Raw genomic sequence first — 14,375 nt, 5'->3', positions numbered from 1 at the left:
ATCCTCCTGGAAGGCCCATTGTAAATGTAATGGATTCCATCTCTTCCAGGGTGTGCCAATATATTGACAGCTTCTTCCAGCCGTTGGTGTCTAAAAAAGAGGCATTTCTCAAAGACACCGAACATATCATCCAAATTATTGAGCCCTTGAATTGCTCTCCCTCAAGTATACTTGTCACAGCTGATGTTGGATCACTGCACACGATCATTGGGCATGATGATGCTCTCTCTTCGGTACAATGGTCCATGTCTTCTATAGCCCCGTACACACTATCAGATTGTCTGCTGAGTTTTTCCTTCAGATTTACCAAAACCATATAACATGAGGTCAAACTTTAGGAGTTTCAATGTGTATGCAATCAGGCAGGCCCTTCTACTACATGGTTTTGGTAAATCTGAAGGAAAAACTCAGCAGACAATCTGATAATGTGTACGGGGCTTTTCTCTGACTTGTCAGAGGTGCACAAAAATATATTTTGAAAAGTCTGGATTTTTTTTTGCCAGAATTTATTTCTGGTTTAATCATCAATTTTATTTGCAGACTAGGGGCGTGGCTATGGGAGCCATGTTCGCTCCCAGTGTGGCCAGTTTGTTTAGCCCACAACCCCCCGTCTTTAGATGGCGGCCACGTTATACCTATTCCGATAGAAACCTTTAAATTTCTCATACCAAATCTGTCCTTAAAACACTGGTCTCACATCAAACACCAACCCACCACATGCTACACGACCAACAAACCCGAGAATTTTCAGATCTACAAAAGTTACACAATATATCTATACAGGGGCTGTACACATACAAACAGCTATCATCCTACATTAAAAAAAAGAATCATATCTCGAGAGTGCGCATGCGCGAGGCTTCCAAGATGGCCGCGATCATCTAAAGCCCCGCTGCCTCGCGGAACGACGGAACCCCTACCGCACGACACGGCTACCCTTCCGCTTCCCGAGCTATAGGGACGGACTCCCGAAGAGTTGGGGCACATTACCGAATGACCGGTGGACTGGCTAAACGCAATCTGGGCCCGCTGTTCGCTTCATTGGACGTGTGGGAGAAATCCAAGATGGCCACCGCAGCACAGCTCCTATCTCAGGATCACAGATCCGCAGGCACAGTGGATTTCAGGTCAGATACAGACTTTCCTCCTCTCCACGCCACCCCAGGCAACCCCAGGGGTCTCCCCAAGGAAGCCACACCGTCCCCGGCCTCCACGGTCTCGCTGCTGGAACGCACCCTCCAGGAGTTCTCCCCCTCCCCAGCGGGGACTTACAGGGCTACTCAGGCCGCCATGGCCTCCCATGAGGCTGCTCATGCAGACCCAGTCTCCCACATGGATGCCCTATTTGGCAAATTTTCTGAACTATTAGAAAGGGGCCTATCCCAAACTGCCTTGCAAATCACGGGGGAATTGAAAGCTGACTTTATTAACCTAGGCTCCCGGATCGAAACGATCGAACATAAAATGGAGGATACCATAGCCAGATCCATCCAAAACTCCAGGCACATTTATTCAGTACAGGAGCAATTAGACCTAGCCATGGCCCGTATCGATGACCTCGAAAATAGGTCACGCAGATATAACATCAGAATTCGCGGGCTTCCAGAATCAATAACTGATGTGTCCAGGGCGGTGCAAGACCTCATTCAACAGCTAATCCCTGACATCCCAGCTACTAAGCTTGAACTTGACCGGGTCCATAGAACCCTCGGCCCCCCTAGGAAGGATGGCACTCCGCGCGATGTTCTGGCCAAGCCACATCACTTCTCGGTGAAAGAAGAAGTTATGAAGAGAGCCAGATCCCTGCAACACGTCACATACCAGGGCCACCAGGTTCAGATCTTTGCGGACCTCTCCCCCTCCACTATACAGAGACGGAGAGCTCTGAAACCCCTCTTGCTTGCAATGTCGCAAAAAGACATAAAATACAAATGGGCATTCCCATTTGCGGTCAGGTTCACGGACAAAGGGAAGTCTTTTGCTTTCTCCACTTTCCCCGAGGGGGAAAAGCTCCTCACCAGGCTGAAAATCATTTCTCAAGAAGCTGATATGGACACTTCTAACCCTAGCCAAAGCTCCAACAAACGGCCCACTCCTAACAGCCCACAATCCCCGTTGTGGACCTCCGGAAGAGCCAAGAAGGTCAAGGATAATGCACCCACCTGAGCAACATTCAGACCCCTTTTCAGACTCTCCATTCTGTGACTGACCGTCCGAGGTCCTGGAGAGGGCCGGAGGACTGCTCCCCAAACGTTGAAAGTTTGGCCCTCCACCCTTTTTTGCCCTCCCCTTGCCTAGGACTTGTGCTACCCTTTTCCCCATTGCCTGCAATATCCCGGGACGCTATGCAGTACTTCGTCCATCTACTGGACTGCCCGTACCCCCTCATATTATTTGTGCCCCCTCGAAATGGGCCCTAGGGCTGCTTTGAGGACCCTTCAGGGGGCTGTATTCCCCAGCACCCTCCCTGGATATACCATCCTACCTTTTGCCTATTGACCAGCATTCATTGTTTAGCCCCAGTGTCTTCTAATCATTATGTTTAGCCGTGCCTTAAAGTTTTTTTTTCTTTTTTTTTCTTATTGCTGCTTATCTTCTAATGTTATTTAATGATGATTTAACAGTTCGGGTAGTTACCCGACTAGGGGTCTCCAGTTCCGCGAGGGACCACATGTGTAACTCTCCCTCCCTCGGCCTTTCCCAGGCGCCAGAGGGTCGGGACTTCTGACCTTATGGGTCGGTTGTCTACATTGTTCTTTCTAGGGATTTCGGGGGGTGTCTCCTGCCCTGATCTCCTCTTTCTCTTCTCAGGAACGCTTTCTTTCCTTGCCCTTTCTCCCCCTCTCTCCCCCCTTGATGGTAAGCTACCCCTGTTGAATGTTTACGTGACACTACTTTTTTTCTCCTCAGGTTTGGCTGAGTTAACCCAGTCGGCATGGTATCCTGGGAAACAACCACGGGCCACCGATCCCAACGCTCTTACCGAGAACCCCGCTATGGATTGGGTAAGTGAGGTCGCTTTCAGAAGCTGGGCTCCCCCTCTGCTCCATGGCTGATCCACAGGCTGTTAGGCTTAAGATAGCCACCCATAACATTCAGGGTCTTAATTCCCCCATCAAACGGAGAAAAGCCCTTGATTACTACAAATCCCTGAAGTTCCTACATGCCCACTTCCCTCAGTTCTACTTAGCCAACGCGGAATCCAAGACCAGGGGGGTGGCCATTTTGATTGCTAAAACATGCAAATTCAATAAAAGTTTTGAAAAAGCGGATCCGGAGGGCAGGTTTTTACTTGTAAAGGGGACGGTGGGGGACCAACTTTACTCCTTGGTCTCCTACTACTCCCCGAACACGGGTCAGGCCAAATTCTTCGAATCCCTGTTACGCAACTTAGCGCCTCTTTTAGAGGGAACGGTTATTGTCGGAGGGGACTCTAACGTCGCCTTTGATCAAGGACTTGATAAATCCTCCCCCTCACATTCCCGCTTAACCAGGCCCACGAAGGCAAGCCTACGGATCGCCAAATTGCTTCACGCTCATGGTTTATCCGATGTCTGGCGGGAATTAAACCCCACAAAGAGAGACTACACTCACTTCTCAGCGCCACACCAATCATATGCACGGATAGACCACATACTTGTCCCCTCCTCGCTCCTTCCCAGGATGCTCAAAGCCTCCATCACTGACACAGTGATCTCGGATCACTCGCTGGTAATTGTGACGGCCCTAGGGGGTTCGAGTGGGAGACACCCCAGGCATTGGAGGTTAAATGAATCTCTCCTTTCAGAGCCATCACGAGTTATGGATCTCGACAAAGCACTGCAGGAATATTTCTCTATTAATGCGACTCCTGATGTCTCCCCCGAAACCCTGTGGGCGGCGCACAAAGCGTTTATTAGGGGAAAACTCATGCAATTAGGTTCTCAAATAAAACGGGAAAGGCAATCAACCATCCTGAAGCTAGAAGAGGAATACTCTAAACTCAGAGCTCTTCACAAAAAGGACCCCCTCCGCACCCCCACCTCCATACTAGACAAGACTCGCTTAGAACTCAATCTCGCCCTCACCACGAAAGCAGAAAAATCGGTTAGGTGGTCTGGCCACAAGTTTTACTCACAGGCGGACAAAATAGGCACACTTCTGGCTAATAGACTCTCCCCTAGAACCAAGCTAAGCACCCTCCCTCGGATCAGAAGCGCAGGACACCCGCCCACGTCTAATCCGGCCTTTCAGAACTTTTACACCTCTCTCTACAGTAGCCCCCCACCTCCCAAGGATAACCTCCTTCCAAAGTTCTTGGAGGGACTCCCCATCCCTGCCTTATCGGATGTTCACAAACAAGTCATGGAAGGCCCCTTCCAGGTAGAGGAGATACTGGGAGTCATAAAGGATCTTAAAAAAAGCTCCGCCCCTGGACCCGACGGTCTTTCGATCCCTTACTATAAAGCCTTTGCCAACACGCTAGCCCCGCACCTGGCCAATCTCGGTAATCATAAAGCTAATGGAGGCCCCCTGGATCCCCACCTTAACACGGCGTATATCACGGTCATCCCCAAACCGGGCAAGAACTTGGAAGATGTCAGCAACTACAGACCGATTTCCCTTATTAATAATGACCTCAAAATTCTCACGAAAGTTATGGCCAATAGGCTAGCCTCCTTCATCGGACGCTACGTCCACAAGGACCAAGTTGGTTTTATCCCCGGCAGACAGGGACCTGATCAAATTCGGAGGGCGATCGATATTATATCCATTCTGCAGTCTAATTGGGAAGGGGGACCCAAACAATCTGGCTTCCTCCTTTCCTTAGATATTCAGAAGGCTTTCGACTCGGTCTCATGGCAGTACATCTTCCGGCTCTTTGACAGGTGGGGATTTGGGGCTCGTTTCCTGGGCTTATTACGGGCCTTATACTCCCAGCCGAGGGCCCAAATTCGAATGCAGGGATACCTCTCCGCTCCAATTCCCATCACCAGGGGGACCAGACAGGGGTGCCCCCTATCCCCCCTCATATTTGCAATAGCCATTGAAACACTGGCGATCGCAGTCCGCCACAACATAGACATTGGAGGTGTCCAGTGCGGTAGTCAAACGCACAAGTGCGGACTTTTCGCGGACGACATACTGTTATTCCTCACTTCCCCCCTCACAACCCTGCCCAACTTATCCCGGGTACTAGACGACTTTGCCAAGGTCTCAGGCTTGCGGGTTAATTACTCCAAGTCTGTGGCTTTGAATGTTTCTCTTCCCACCCACCAAGTCCTCTCACTCAAACAATCCTTTCCGTTCCAATAGAGTGACACTGCCATCCAATACTTGGGTATCTCCCTTACACCTAAAATAGAGATGTTGTATGCCCACAATTACCCCAAATTATACAGACAGCTGGAAACTGATCTCTCCTCATGGTCTAAACACGAACTATCCTGGCTTGGCCGGATTAACTCCATAAAAATGACCCTTCTCCCCAAAATCCTCTACTATTTTAGAGCCCTCCCAATACCAGTGCGGAAGGACCACCTATGCTCTCTGCAAAGCAAAATACTGAAATATATTTGGGGTAATAAGGGGTACCGTCTACCGCAAAACACGCTCTTCCTGCACAGACGCAGGGGGGGGCTGGGCTTACCTAACCTTCACAAATACTACCTTGCAGCTCGCCTAGCCCAACTATCCTCGATTTACTCCAAATATGAGAAACCGGATTGGCAGTCCATAGAACGCTGTTCCGTACCCTCTTTTACACTAGATTTTCTATTGTGGTGCCCGCCCAAAGCTAGGCCGCCCATCATGTCCCCATCCCTATCTCACTCCTGCGCCCTATGGGACGGTCTTCGCAAAGAGCCTTCCCTAGTCTCCACTTTAAGACCCCTTGCTCACATGTTCCGTAATCACGACTTCCCCCCTGGTCTGGACATTGAGGCCTTCAGATGGTGGTTGGACAAGGGACTTTACCGGATAGGTCACTTTTTCAATTCAAGGGGCCCGATTTCCCTGGCTTATTGTATTGAACACTTAGAGCTACCAGACTCAGAGAGGTTCCGCTTCCAACAAATATCTCACTTCTTGAACTCACTTTGGAAAAACAAACCCCTTCCTCCTCCCTTTACTGAATATGAAGCCTGGTGTGGTAGGATCGAGGAGCAGAGGGGTGGTATTTCAGTGATCTATGCGGCTCTCACTTCCCCAACGGGCAAATCCCCCTATATGACGTCATGGGAATCTGATCTCCAGACCTCTGGCAGTCTTGAAACCTGGCAGCTGGCCCTAGCCAGATCCTTTCGTGGGATCCAAAACACCTCACTAATGGAGGCTAGCATCAAATTGATAACCAGGTGGTACCTCACTCCAGTCAGGCTAGCCAAAATATACCCCACGGCTAACCCCTTATGTTTTAGGGGGTGCCAACTTCGTGGCTCCATGATCCACATCTGGTGGGAATGCCCTAGGCTTCGATCGTTCTGGACTAAAATCTTTAACTTGATTTACTTAGTCACAGGCTGCCGGGTTCCGAGAACTCCAGAGGTTGCGTTACTCAATGCCCCTGTTCCTTTGCTGTCTGGTAACACTCAGAAACTAACTTATTTTATCCTATTAGGAGCCAAAATTGCGATTGCCTCCGCATGGAAGCAACCCAGACCCTCCTTCCTCGCAGTTAAGAGGAAGATATCGTGGATAATGTCCCAAGAAAAACTGTCAGGTATTCTGTCAGATACCACACCTAAATTCCGAAAGGTGTGGGACCCTTGGGCCCGTTACATGGGAATCTCTCTGCTGCCTGGGGTACCCCCAGGCTCTCCCCTAGTGACCAGACCTCACCCCTAAAGCGCCCCCTCTTACATTGAATGCTAAACATTCTCACGCTATAACCTTACACCCTTTTAGGACATAGCTTACATCCCCTTACCCCTCTGTCCTACTCTTCTCCTCCTCTCTTCTTTCCTCTGTCCTTCTAGACGTTCTAAGTTTTTGGTTTGCTCAACAGAGCTGTAATGGACAGGTTCACCGTACAGTCCAATTTAACGTTGCGGTGCCCACTGCGGACGGTCCATCAACTTCTTTGTCCCTCTGAGAGGGGGGGGCCTGGGAGGATACTCCCCCATCCTGGCACAGCAAGTTCCCTATTAGGGGTGTCGGGATGGGGGCTCCTGGGTGCTACCCCTAACGGTTCTATTGGGTGGGCTCTCCCTGAGGGGTCACCATTTGTTTACCTCTCTTTTTGTTTAGCCCCTCGCTGAGGAGGGGCATGCCGACTGTACCCTTTTGATATTGTCTGTTTTTCACTAATGTCTCCTGTTTTCATTACTTACATTGTGTCAGCGGGCCCTCCCTGCTGCAGATTGTTTATATTCTGGTATATGTATGTAAGTGCCTTTATCGTAAAATAAAATCTTTTGAAAGTAAAAAAAGAATCATATCTCATACATTAAACTACCTCGCAAAATATGGTCCTTTTGGACATCTTCCTCCCTCAAAGCCAAGGGAATAACCCTCATGTACAACATTTTACAAATCAAAGACCAGTTTACCAAAACATCAACCTACAAAAGATGGGAAAGAGACCTAAGAACCACAATCACTGACCTCCAGTGGTGCAAAGCCATCCACTATAATATAAAAACATCCAACTGCACCACCTACTGGGAACTCTCACAAAAAAAAAAAATCCATCACAGATGGTACCTTACACCAGTCCAATTACATAATTTTTCAAATGTAGATGACGACCTCTGCTGGAGGAATTGCTCCATTAGAGGTTCCCTTTTACACATCCTCTGGGAATGCCCACATATTCGCCCCTTCTGGACAACAATTTTCACCCTTATATGATATAACAGGGTGAAAGTCTGATCCCTCTCCATCGCTAGGAATTCTTAGCCTAGGAATAGACTCCTACCCTAAGGAACTCAGGTCCATAGTGATGCATATATTATTCACAGCTAGATTGTTTATCATGCGCAAATGGAGAAGTTCCCTAACTCCAACTATCGCAGACGTTAAATCAAGGAATTTGAATTTAGCTCCTCCTTATATACTGATACTGTCATAAAATGCAGTAAAGCCTGGAAACCCTGGCTCCAATTTAACCCTACCTGACTCATATACAAATCCTACAGGATTCTAGGTGAAAATAAACTCAATAACTCTACTATTGCTGATGTAAATGTAGCAGATGACATTTTGGACAAAATGTCATTCATGTGTAATTTTTTTTGCCTCAGAACAGTAGTGGGGTTCTGAGGGTTAATTACTGGACTAGCCCCGAGGAGTCCCGGTCATGGGAAGTTGGACGCCCCACAACATGCTTCTGTTGGTTAGCCCCGATAGACCCGCCTGGTCTGGGGTAGGGATCCGTCTGTTCCCGAAACTCAGAACCGGCTGGTCTGAGGCGCAGTAACTGAGGGAGGATTCAAGGTGTCCGGGTGTGCTCTTGGCTTGGAGGGGCACCACAGCTCGTGAAGGTGACCGGGGGAGGACCCGGAGGAGGGCCGGAAAGTGGCATCCATAGAAGTGGCCGGTTACTGAGTTGGGAAGGACGTTGATGAATCCACACTTTTTCCAGTACTATCAAGGAGACAGAGAACGTTCCAGGTACTGAGGAAAAAGGTTCCTGTTCGTTTCCAGTTACAGTTTGTTCAAGGTTAGAGACTTTCTGAGTTCTGAATCAACGTGTTGATTACCATAACCTCTGGCTAGAGATTTGTTCAGCCTTGAAGCGCCCAGCTGCGAGTGGCTACTCTCTGGGCGGCAATAGAGACTTTGTTATACTAGCAGTTCAAGGTGCCTGAGTTCTTCACCCTTACCCTCTTTTCCCATATGAGACTGTGTTGTTGGATGTTACCCCTGCAAAATAAAACCTTTCAAAAGGACTTTATTGGTGTCAGCGTCCAAAGTTGTTGGGTACTAACCCTGGGAACCCCTAGACGTGAAGGGCAAAGCAAGCGGAGGTAACAGGTAAGCCCAAAAGGTTAAGGCCGCCCTGCAAAGGGTTATGGCCGCTACATAAACATAAAATTCCTTTTGGCTTAAGGCTCACTGGATTGTAAGTGCTTGTAGATATTGTACTTTCCTTTTTCTCCTACTTAGCTTCACTATCACCTGAACCTTCAGCGGGCAACAGTCCGCTATGACAAGTCCTCCCCCTCTGGAGCACAGCTAGTTCCCAAATGGGGTGTTCAGAAGAGGAGGACGAACCACTGCAGAATCTGTACACTGTTACTCACGGTTAATTTGTTGTACATGTTTATTACCGTTACTCCATGCTGTAATTATCACTGCATCTAGTAGTATTGTGACCACTTTAACAAACAACATTCATCCTCTACGTTTGTATGTACTAATATTAAAAACAATAAAACTTTTTAAACATGTAAAAAAAAAGGCAAAAGAGGTATTCATAATGTTTTTTTATATATCTACAGAAATATTTTGCCTTTCATTTCTATTTTAAACTGAGCGGGTTTAAAAATCACTTTACAATCACTTTACAATCACTTTAATTCTCAGATGCATTCATTATTTCCAATTATCTTTATTTTGTATCTAAATCCATTTGAGATTTCATCTCCATGTCCTCCCCTAAGACACATACACTCTTTATATCTTTATAGCTAATCGCCACACCACAGCTAGATATTTTTTTAAATTTGTGATCTGTTGAGTATGTGACATGCTATCAGGTAATATTAGCTGTCCTTAACAAATTAAAAGTTCCTTGCTAATATCCTTTATGGAAAAAAAAAATAAAAAAAAAATAATAATTATATATATATTGTACAAACAGTATACACACACACAAACCCTTTTTATTTTTATTTTTATTTAGGCATACTTAAAAGTATTATTGAGCTATACTGTAGATTCAATTATACAGGTGCATTTAAAACATTATTTATTTCTGCTGTTTAATATATGGATACATTAAATGTATTTTTTTATATTTTTTGTATTGCTTAAGCAAATATTGCTATTATAGGTACCTGAAATCATTGTTGTGCACACCTGGACTAAAACTGAGATATTAAGGCCATTTCTATGGTGGTGTATTGTACAATATTATCAGTCTGGACTCTGGAGCTTTCTTCCAGGAGGGGAGAGCAGAGGGATGTCCTCATTAGTATCCGATCGGTAGGCAGGGGGAGGGGAGGTGATTTATTTAGCAGAACTTCAGCAGTCATTTTATCCTTTGGTCAAGTAATCGTGATTCTGGAGCAGGGGGTGTTGAATTGTGGACGTGTGGGGCAGCTGCTGCCATTGGGATATATTTATAGAGTGAATATCTTGGGATTATGGATTTTCTGGAGCTCTGCTTTAACATTCCTTTCTAATAGGCATCTGGCTTTTAATTTCCATATTTTTTGCACTATAAACAAAAAAAACGATATTTTTCACTTTTTTGCTATAATAAATATGTCCAAATAAAAGAAAAAAAAATCTTCATCAGTTTAGGCCAATATGTATTCTGCTACATGTTTTTGATTAAAAAAAATCACAATAAGCATATATTGATTGGTTTGCGCAAAAGTTATAGTGTCTACAAAATAAGGGATATATTTATGGCATTTTCATTATTAATTATTTTTTTTTTTAATAGAAATGGCAGCGATTTTTAGCAGGCCTGCGACATTGTGGCAAACAGATTGGACACTTTTGACGCTTTTTTGGGACAAGTTCTGGCTCTCTGTGGAGCGATCGCTCATTAGCTCTCCTGCCATGCAGCGGGTGCATGCCTGCTATAGCTGTAAAACAGACCGGCGTACAGCTACGGAGATTTGCGAAAATGAGCCGACCTGCCATAGTATAATGACCAGTTCTCAGAAAGGATGTGCTGGAGCTATAGAGAGACCAGAGAAGGGCAACTAAATTAAAATGGGGACTGGAGGACTTCAATTATGAGGAACGACTACAAGCATTACATTTATTCTCCCTGGAGAAGAGACGCTTGAGAGGAGATTTTATTCCCAGGGAGTGTAGGAAGACAAAGGGCCACACAATGAGACTGGAAGAGAAGAGGTTTAACCTTAAGCTGCGTAGGGGGTTTTTCACTTTCAGGCAAGGATATGGAACTCCCTTCCACAATCGTGGTGTCAGCAGGAAGCATGGATTGTTTTAAAAGACTCTTGGAGATGTATTTTAGCGAACACAATATACAGGGATATAGGAAATAATCTTCTACATGCACACCAACACAGGTTGAGCTGGATAGACCATTGTCTTTATTCAACTTTACCAACTATGTAACTATGTACATGCACCATCTGATTACCTACATTGCCCCCTGAACTGTAGATTTTGTGCATGTGGACAACTTGTGCATAGAAAAAGGTTAGATGTTATGTTCAAATTCAAGGCATGGGGAGACCAAGAGTGGAAATTGGTGAGTGTATATTTTCAAATATATGATCGTCACCTGTGATTAAAATTTTCTTATGCCGCGTACACACCATCAGCATTTTGGTAGAAAAAAGCTCTGATAGTTTTCGATGTGATTTCGATGTGATTCCGCTTAAGCTTGGCTTGCATACACACAGTCATACAAAAGTTCTCTGAACTTTTGACCGTCAAGAACGCGGTGACGTACAACACTACGACGAGCCAAGAAAATTAAGTTCAATGCTTCCGAGCATGTGCTGAATTGTTTGCCAGTGCACCACTCCGTGTGAAAACACTCCAGCTTTCACACTGGAGAGACAGGAGAGGCTCTTTATAGGAGCCCTACAGCGCCTGTAAAGCTCCTCAGTGTGAAAGTAGCCTGGTCAAACTCTGGTGTCTATAATGGCAGGTACACACGATCGGATTTTCCGGCGGACCAGAGTCCGCCGGAAAATTTGATCGTGTGTGGGCTCCAGCAGACTTTTTCTTCCCAAAAGTCTGGCGGACCTAGAAATAAGACTGGCTTCAAATTTGTCCACTGGACACGGCTTTTAGCAGACAATCCATCCGTCTGTGTGCTAGTCCAACCGGACTAAAACCGACGCTAGGGCAGCTATTGGCTACTGGCTATGAACTTCCTTATTCTACGTCATCACGTTCGAATCTGTCGGACTTTTGGAGTGATCGTGTGTGGCCAAGTCCATTTGTTTGAAAGACCTCAACTGCAAAGTCCGTCGGAATTGTCCGCCGGACCAAGTCTGTCGAAAAGTCTGGTGGTGTGTACGTGGCATTAGACTGCACAGTCATATTTAATCAACTGTGCAAATGCTATAGCAGGACATTGAAGTCAAGACTCTAATAGGGATTGTTACTGAAATGTCTTTGTAACTAATTTTCTATTGCAAATTTATTTCAGCCGAGCCTTAATGAAATAAAGGCAGAAAACAAGTGGTGAGCATAAAAGAATGCAGACAGCAAAATAATAGTTAAGCAATAATTGTACAGAAGTTATATAAATAATAGAAATGACAGCAGCAGTAAAAACATCACGTCACATCATGCGTTTAAAGCGACGATCAAAGCCCCAGTCTGACGCTGCAGCTGTCCCCCACTGACACCTCCAAGTTGTTCATATTAATTTCCTTTGGCTATGTACAGTATGAATCATTCAACCCCGTTATACTGACTTTTCCTAATGTTGATATTTTTTCATGTTTTTTCTATGTTTAATAAACAAAATGTTATATATTAATTACCCATGTGGTCGTGCCTAAAAAGTCCAAGCCTTCTATTCCAATTTCTCTACCCCACTGACTCTAAGCACAAGAACTGAGTGATCACATGATTGCTCAGTTCTCAATCCACCTGGAGCTGAGAAAGGTGAGTGTCAGTCACTGACGCCTGCTCTGCCCCTCCAGCCCTCACTAGAATTCCAGGCTGGAGAGGGGGCAGGAACGGTTGGCTCAGGCTCTCAGTCATGTGTTAAAAGGCTGAGCCAGAAATCTGGGTGGATACTGCCATTATTGTCGCATCATTCCAGAGCCATTACTGGCAATATGACGTCACCCAAGAGTGGGCTTTAGCCCGCTGTCGGCTGATTCTGGGTCACAGGAGAGCTAAGTGAATAAGTGCACAACGAAAACTTTGGCCATGCTTTGCTTTTAATGGTTAGTATGTGAATGAAAATTGCACTTTATGTTAAGAATCTTTTTCCTATTAGTTACATTATAAAATTCCCAACTATATATTTTTTTCCATTCAAGGTAGATGGAGGAATGCTCAAACAGTACAGAAAATATATTCTACATTTCAGCATTTTCCATCTCTAAAACTGGACAATGTCTCCTTTTCACTGCAGTTCTCTTGATGTATCTGATGGCTGTCCTTGGAAACATGACCATTGCTGTATTGGTGCGTCTGGTTTCCCAGCTCCATACTCCAATGTATTTCTTCTTGAGTAATCTTGCTATTACTGATGTTATATATGTTTCAGTTACTCTTCCAAAACTGCTCTCCATACTCCTAACACAGGACCACTGGATGTCTTTCTCTGCCTGTATGACCCAGGTGTACTTCTTCTCATTGTCAGCTGCTTGTGATATACTTCTACTGACCTCCATGTCATATGACCGATACGTAGCAATCTGTAAACCATTACAATATTCCTTACTCATGAGTAAAAATGTATGCATTTCACTGGCTCTATCTCCTTGGCTTATATCACTGACTAATGCAACCATCAATGTGTTAGTCACATCTTTATTGTCCTTCTGTCTCACACAAAAGGTTGACCATTTCTTTTGTGATCAGAAATTGCTGTATGCAATAACCTCTAGTGATGCTACAAGTAGAAACATACTTATGTTATGTCAGGATGTACTGTTGGCATCTTTTCCTTTTTTGCTTATTATGACCTCCTATGTATTCATCATCTCCACCATACTAAAAATTCATTCCTCAGAGGGACGACTGAAAGCTTATTCCAGTTGCACCTCCCACCTCACTACAGTAATATTATTCTATGGTCCAATTATTATATTGTATGGCAAACCAGAATCTGAAGGTTCTAAGGAACTGGACAAGCTGCTGACCTTGCTTTATACAGCTGTGGTCCCAATGCTCAATCCATTTGTCTATTCTTTAAGGAACAAAGATATTTTAAATGCTATAAAAAATATAGAAAGAAAATGGAACATGATTTCCATTGAATAATTTTTCACCAGTTACTGTAACCAATCTATTGTATGGGAGGCCATGTGCACAACGAACCATAGTATTTGAATAGTATTTTCCAGTATCTGGAAAAACGTAAAGTGAAATTGGGTGAGATCTTCTCCCGTAGTCCTCCGACTGAACAAGCTAATGATTTGGTCTATTCTTTCAAAAAATTGGGACATTTATTTGAAAAGAAGGTTAAGACCTGGTGGGACATTGTCTCCTTCCAACAGTACATGTCTGCTAAATTGATTCCCCGTCGGCTCAGGTGGGATGTTCCTCCTAAT

The 14,375-nt window shown here is 45.2% G+C and overlaps 1 protein-coding gene across 1 annotated transcript; it reads left to right on the top strand.

Annotated features, from left to right (window-relative positions):
* Positions 1-13,140: 13,140 nt before the first annotated feature.
* On the top strand, positions 13,141-14,085 carry LOC143930006 (olfactory receptor 1J21-like). Its single transcript, XM_077453914.1, has one exon. It carries the CDS (start codon positions 13,141-13,143, stop codon positions 14,083-14,085), a length of 945 nt encoding a protein of 314 aa, XP_077310040.1.
* Positions 14,086-14,375: the final 290 nt, after the last annotated feature.

Source organism: Lithobates pipiens, unplaced genomic scaffold, assembly GCF_037356315.1.
Source record: "Lithobates pipiens isolate NorthernLeopardFrog02 unplaced genomic scaffold, aLitPip1_a1.2 Scaffold_25, whole genome shotgun sequence".
Taxonomy (NCBI): domain Eukaryota; kingdom Metazoa; phylum Chordata; class Amphibia; order Anura; family Ranidae; genus Lithobates; species Lithobates pipiens.
Note: the sequence above shows the minus strand (reverse complement) of the source record. Positions and strands in the feature narration are given on the sequence as shown.

Bases quoted from the DNA above. Each gene is read 5' to 3' on its own strand.
- LOC143930006 (XM_077453914.1), top strand. From the start codon at position 13,141: ATGGAGGAATGCTCAAACAGTACAGAAAATATATTCTACATTTCAGCA.